Genomic DNA, 7,184 nt, shown 5'->3' on the forward strand with positions numbered 1-7,184 from the left:
GGCTTTCTAAGTTACCAGTGTATCTGCCTTCACATGAACAGTTCTACAGCAGAATACACAACGGGTATCCGTGGATAACAATCGATTGGTGTTTTGAGACAGGGTTTGTAATAAAATGAGATGATTGGCTTTGTTGTATGTCTCCTGTATATATGGATGTAATGGGAGGCTGCAGGCTGTATAAGGAGGAAGGGGCTATGACAGAATGAGAAAGTGGAAGTAATGATGGATTATGTGTTACAGGGCAGGCAAGGCCATGCCGTTCGGCTGTTTAACGCTTGGGGAGAAGAAGGACTATAACAGTCCTACAGAAGTGACAGACAAATATGACCTGGGACAGATTGTTAAGTCGTGAGTACACTGGTGTTATTTTCTATGTACACCGCAATATTACGCACCAAAGACAAGGTTCAGTATGCTTTTGAGAGACTTTTTGAAAGGCAGTCTTTGTCAGAAAGCATTCAATTCCAAGTTATGAATGGAATCTCTGTTTTATGTTGTTGTTGTTGTTTTGTTTTGGTTTTATGGAGGGGTTTTTGTTTGTTTTGGGTTTTTTTTTTTTTAAAGAAGCTCAATGTGCATATATTCTGCAACCACATTCAGAAAAAAATTGATCAAACTATCATTACAAATTTTCTCATTATCATTATTTTCTTGCGAATCTGTAAATGATTAAACGTCCTCAAGTGATATGGAAACTGTATTTGCACATATATTTATATAATGGTTTTCTGTGGGTTTCTTTTCTCTTTTTTTCTCACCAGGGAGGAGTTCTGTGAGATTTTCAGGGCCAAGGACAAGAATACATTGAAAATGTTCACTTGTAAAAAGTTCCTGAAAAAAGATGGAAGAAAAGTCCGGAAGGCTGCCAAGAATGAGATTCTCATTTTGAAGATGTAAAGCCCGCATTGATATGAATTTTCAGCAGAGATGAATGCGTTGTCGAAATATGACAATGACAACTTTATACTTCCTGAGTTTTAGATAACAAAAGCTATTGAAAAGAAGAAGTTATAAAAAAAAAGATAAAGAAATGTATAATTTTTTATTTTCATTGTAATTTTTGGTCTTTCATCTCACCACCCCTTCCCAGAGATAGATATTACTGAACAGACGTCAGTGAGAGAGAAGAGCAGAGAACAACAAATGTGACTGCCATGTTTTTAATGAAAAAGTAAAACAGCCTCATTCTACTGAATCACTGCCCTGAGAAGGCTTTCTTCGAATCAGGCTTATTTCTTGGATTTTTTTTTTTCTTTTTTTATCTCTTTGGCTTTGTGTTTACTCTACCTTCAAAGCCTTGCTTTCCTGAAAGCCCAGTCAGTAGCATAACCTGAGTGTTCTCAGCTCACTTCTCAGAGGAGGCACAGAACACTTAAATCAAAGCCTCTATGAAGGAAGGCACCGGAATGACTTTGTAGCTGGTGTTCGGTTTCAGATAATATCTCCATCTTTTCAAAAGCCGTAAACTATGACTCATAGTCTCCCTTTTTTCTGGATCCTGTGGATTACAAAATAATCTTTAGCTGATTATGGAGCAGTAGGCAACAGTTTTGGCAGTGGGAGGAAACCATTACCTTAACCCAACTGGAGAGGGAACTGTTAACATAGTTCCCTGCAGTACTTTTGAGTGCTGGCACAGTGGTCACGGGAACCGATTTCTGAGTCACTGTCCATTTGATACAGTAAATCAGTCTTTGTATGAACGGACTTTCCTTGATACGCATTTCCATTGCAGTCATAATATCTGCAGTTAGCCTACAGTAAATAAGGCTTTTAAGGCTGAACCTAGCCTTTCCTCATTGTCATTTAAATATTCCCTAGGCTGCAAGCAACTGATCATGCCATATTGTTCAATATCTATGTGTTTCACAGTCCTACTTACAAAAGGATCTGTTGAAACTCATTTGCAGGAATAAATTGCCCAGTGTATTGTGTTTTCATCCATATCTGATCTTAATCTTAATGTCTGTGCTGTCCTGTTCTCCTGCTTTTTTCAGGGTTAAGCATCCCAACATTCTTCAGCTGGTTGATGTCTACGAGACCAGGAAAGAATACTATCTCTTTCTTGAACTGTAAGTTCTGATTTGAGGGGCAGTCTGTGTTTTTGTACATTCTGTCTGTGGAATGTATACTGTGGGGACACGGAGTGTTGTAGCCTGCAGCTTAGTGGATATGAAAGCTGAGCCATTCTCTGTTTTATTTCCCCAAGCAGGTACTTCTCATCTTAGTCAGCTCTTATTGGTTTGTGGTTGTGAAAATTAGCATTTATGTGTTTCTCTATCAAATTTCTCTTTCTTTGCAAGGGCACCAATTTGGTCTCTCTAGTACCTGAGTAATCAAACTGACTGTATCTCAAGAAAGCAGTGTCTCTTAACACTCTGAAGTAACCACATTATTTCCTCCAGACTGAGTCAGTGATTTTAATCCAGTCTGATGTGACGTTTTCATCACTCCTCATGTGTTTGATCTATTCTTTATAAGAGACAGACGCATATACCTATAGCTACAATTCATTTTCTTATTGTCTTTGTGATAATGGAGGCTGAATGTGTTTTGTGATCTGTAGTGCTACAGGAAGAGAAGTGTTTGACTGGATCCTAGATCAGGGCTATTACTCAGAGAGGGACACCAGCAACGTCATCCGCCAGGTGATGGAGGCAGTGGCATACCTGCATTCTATGCATATAGTACACAGGAACCTGAAGGTAAAGACATATTACTAACCCTGCTTGTCAGGATTGTTGTGTGTCCTTAAAAGCCAGTTCTTTTCCTGTGAGTTTAAACATCATAAAGATACATGACATATTTGGAGTTAGTTTTGGAGAAGTTAACTTTAGAGAACACAAAAGAAAAGAGAAACCTTTTTCACGACAGAAACCGTTAATGGTGGTAGATACTGCTATTTGACACTGCTGAGCCTGAAGAAATTGAACTGTCATCTCTAAAGTACTTTTTATTGTATTTGTTTACTGTTTTTTTTTTTGCTTGGGAATAAGAGACAGGATTACTGTTTTTTTTTTTTTTCTATGTGTGCGGCCTTCAAGGGTTTGGTTCATAAAACTGACATTCCCCTGCCTTTTCAGCTGGAGAACCTGGTGTACTATAATCGCCTGAAACACTCTAAAATAGTCATTAGCGATTTCCACCTGGCGAAGCTGGAGAACGGACTCATCAAAGAGCCGTGCGGAACCCCGGAGTACCTGGGTAAGAGGACGAATAAGATTCCCTTCTCAAAGTATCTGCAGGCTTTATGCCCGGAGAAAGAAACTACAGAGAGCTGTGGAAATGAGCTTAGCTGAAATGTCAAGAGATTGATATTGGTTCTGTATTAGAGGCTCGTTATGGGTGTATTTGGTTGTACTTGTCATTTTGTGGGAAAACACACACACGCACTATCTTTTCTTGAAACAAAGTCTTTCAAAAGGTATTTCAGGAGGCATAGAGTCTATGAAAAAAAAATGTTCCTTTTAATTCAACTACAGCTCTTAAAGTACGAGAGGTGAGGAGCAAATATTCAAGCCAATAGGCTTCTTTCGCTCCTAAACCATTTTAATGCATTCATGCCTTGAAAAGCTTCAGCCTCAAACATCTAAATGTGACCTAATTTGCAATTTTTCCAAGTTTATGTGACACAAATATGGGGTGTTTAGAACAGAGTAGTCCTCATAAAGCCACATGGAGTCACATTTTGTCAGTAACAATTGGTGCCCCATTTGAGTGAGAACAATCAAATATGAAGTATTCCATTTTTAACAGAGCAGCTAGTCTACACTATAAATCACTCATGGAAATGAAAATTGAAGGTCCATATCAGTGGTTTCCATGATGGGTTGGGATACTTGACTCTCCAGGCAGAGAATGCATCTTCCTATTGTTCATTTGGGTGTGCAGGCAATTTTATGACACCATTAGTTCACAATGATATTGGGCATGGATTATTTTTTGGGCTTAATATATAAAATAAAATAAGTAAAATAAACACTGAAAAGACAAACATGAGACTTAGGTAACAATATGGAATAGCCCCCAGTGTTGGTTTAAACCATAGACATCAGAAAATCAGTCCTGACTAGATATTAGATTCAGGATGTCTGAGAGAGAAGTGAGATACACTTGAAACTTGAAATTTGTTTAGGTCGCATGCATATTGTATTTCGTCTGAATAGATCTATTTGTTTTCACATCGTCTGAAGTTCTTGCCCCAGTTCTGGCTGTCTACATAAAACGCTGACTTTATCAGTTCAAGTACAGTTGAGATGTTTTGTCTTTTGATTGGGGCTGTAGAGGGATTTGAAAGAAGACAGGTGCAGCATTCTTTGGGAGATTTCGACTAATGGCTCAACCAGTGTTGATTTTTTTTGTGTGTCATCTCTGTAGCTCCAGAGGTGGTTGGGAGACAGAGATACGGCCGACCCGTGGACTGCTGGGCCATAGGGGTCATTATGTATATACTGTAAGTGTAAAAAGTAAATAAATTACTGCAGCATCATTTCTCCTACCACCACACATCTCTACAAAACATGAATTATGTTGCAAATTGGTTATGTGTCATAATGGTCGCTTATTATCTGATGCTCCGCTTCTCATAGGCTTTCAGGAAACCCACCATTCTATGATGAAACTGATGACGATGACTATGAAAATCATGACAAGAACTTGTTCAGAAAGATCTTAGCAGGAGATTATGAGTTTGATTCTCCATACTGGGATGACATCTCTGATTCAGGTACTGAATATTCTGATAAAAAAAAACAGCTTAGCTTGAAACAAAGCAAAGCAAAGCAAAACAAAACAAAACACAACACAAAAGGCATTTATAATGATGTCCTTTGATCCAACTTTTTGTTGTCCCTTGTAGCTCTATGATTATCTCTAATATCATTTTCCTATTTAACTGACTTCAGGCACAGATCTGAAGATGTGAAGAGTTAGATGTGTTAATGAAGACCTGGTCTTTTTGTTTTCTTGGGTTTTAGCAAAAAGCCTGGTCGCACGTCTAATGGAGGTTGATCAGGACCAAAGGATTACCGCACAGGAGGCTATTAACCACGAATGGTACTGACACTGAATATATATGTATATATATATATATATATATATATATATATATATATATATATATATATATGCTGTTTATGTTGCATAGCGTACGAATGACCTCGGGAGATATCTTCATTTTTCAGGCCACAGCTTCAAGGTTGCTCTTAAATCTTTTCATCTCTCTTCCAGGATATCAGGAAATGCAGCCTCAGACAAAAACATAAAAGATGGTGTGTGTGCCCAGATAGAGAAGAACTTTGCCAAAGCTAAATGGAAGGTAATTTCTTTCTGAAACATTGCAGTCTGTCCTTTCATCGTTCTCATCCCTTTCTTTCTTCTTCTCCTTTTTCCGCTCCTGAGTCTCTGCTGGAAACATTCGATCTACTGATCACTGTACATAGACCTCGCTTCTCTCGGTGACGTTTGAATTACTGTCGCCCTACAGAAAGCGGTGCGGGTCACAACCATCATGAAGAGGCTCAGAGCACCAGAGCAGAGCAATCCGGCAGCGGCCGCAGCAGCACCAGCAGCTTCTGCAGAAACAACCGGCCCCGCAACGGGTGCCCAGGAAGCACCCCAGGCCCCAGCCGACGCCCCCACAGCCCCGGCCAACGGCGAGGGTAACCCCTCCTCGACAGAGCCCGCCGTAGCGGAGACGCGGTCCGCTGAGCCGGGCGAAGCCGCGGCCGCCTCCCAGCCGGGAGAACCTGACCAGCCCAGACAAGCTCCCGAGGAGGCAGACCCCACATCGCGGTGTAACGGAGAGGCTCCAGCGCCCCTACCGTCGGCCGCAGACACCGGAGACGAGCAGAACGGCTAAACTCTCTCTCTCTCTGCTGTATCCCCCCCTCCCCACCCCCCACCCCCCCGCTGAACCCTGCACATTGTACATTAGCAGCTGGCATGGTGACACAGAATCTGCTTAGCTCTCACTTGCAGCATTAAAATCATCTCACGAAGCTGAGCCTCCCATCTTTCCTGAGCTAATGGTTACCTTGACTACCTGTTGCACAGCCCTCTGAAACCACATTTGTTGTGAGGGATCATGAGGGTTTTGTGAGTCTTATAAGTTATAAATATAAACTTGGAATAGGTTTCCCCATACTGTGCGTTTAAAAAAAAAAAAAACAGATAAGAATCAGTTAAACTAACCAATCCGAACCATGACAAAGCCAAGTTTGGGAACTTTAATAGAGTCCTGCATTTGATTTGTAGGATCAGTTGTAAAATGGCAGACTGTAAAGTAATGAACACCTTGGCTTATGTCCACATTGTTTGACTCTTCATTCACTAATGATCTTTTGGTTTGAGGATCTGATTGTTGATCTGACTCCTAATGTGCTAGTAATGTGAGAATCCAAGCCAAGTGCGGTCGATTTGAGACCTCCAACATCTGGTTACTATGACATGTCTCAGGAAAGAATGATATGGCTCTTGTAAGTGTAAAGTTTCTGTAAATACTGACCTCTGTAGATTAGAAGTAGCCAAAAAAAAAAAAAAAAAGAAAGAAAGAGAGAAAAAACAGCACGCTTTCTGAAATTTGCTGTTTATTTTACATTTTGTGTCCAAGCATCTGGTGGATAAACGTTGGCCTTACAGCTATGAGCGTTCTCTGTCTCAGTCAGCTGTAAGTTCATACCGGAATGTTCCTAAATACTACATCTCATTTGTAAGTATTCTGTGGTTTATATGGAAACCAGTCATATTGGCCACCAACCTGAGCCTTATCTACTACCTATTGTCATCTTCAGCTTCTATAGGCATTGAATGGATAGATGGATGGATGGATGGATGGATGGACAGATGAATGGATAGGCATTTTCTTTGTAATGGTAACCGAATGAAATAAGGCGGTCCATCCCGAAAGTGACTTTGTTTTGATCTGCACAGTAGCTGAAGATATATAAAAGCGTTGACTTGCGTGAACAGTTCCTTTGCATAATGTATTATAAAATATCTGAGTAGATTTTTTTCTTTCTTTTTTTTTTTTTTTCTCAGAAAAGTAAGGGGTTTGTAAGTAGTTGAAGTAATATACGAGATCAGTTTGAAAATGTGTAGCTGTACACTGGAAAATAAGAAATTCAATTTGTCAGTGCCGCCGCTCGGGTTGGCATAACGGTTTCGGCATAAGATTCTTTTTT

General features: G+C 40.1%; 1 protein-coding gene across 1 annotated transcript; it reads left to right on the top strand.

Annotated features, from left to right (window-relative positions):
• Positions 1-256: 256 nt before the first annotated feature.
• On the top strand, positions 257-5,863 carry camkvb (CaM kinase-like vesicle-associated b). Its single transcript, XM_030777339.1, has 10 exons — positions 257-351; positions 765-896; positions 2,001-2,075; positions 2,570-2,708; positions 3,087-3,207; positions 4,381-4,456; positions 4,593-4,729; positions 4,980-5,058; positions 5,233-5,320; positions 5,489-5,863. Exons 1-10 carry the CDS (start codon positions 257-259, stop codon positions 5,861-5,863), a joined length of 1,317 nt encoding a protein of 438 aa, XP_030633199.1.
• The last annotated feature ends 1,321 nt before the right edge of the window (positions 5,864-7,184 follow it).

Source organism: Chanos chanos, chromosome 6 (assembly GCF_902362185.1).
Source record: "Chanos chanos chromosome 6, fChaCha1.1, whole genome shotgun sequence".
NCBI classification, from domain to species: domain Eukaryota; kingdom Metazoa; phylum Chordata; class Actinopteri; order Gonorynchiformes; family Chanidae; genus Chanos; species Chanos chanos.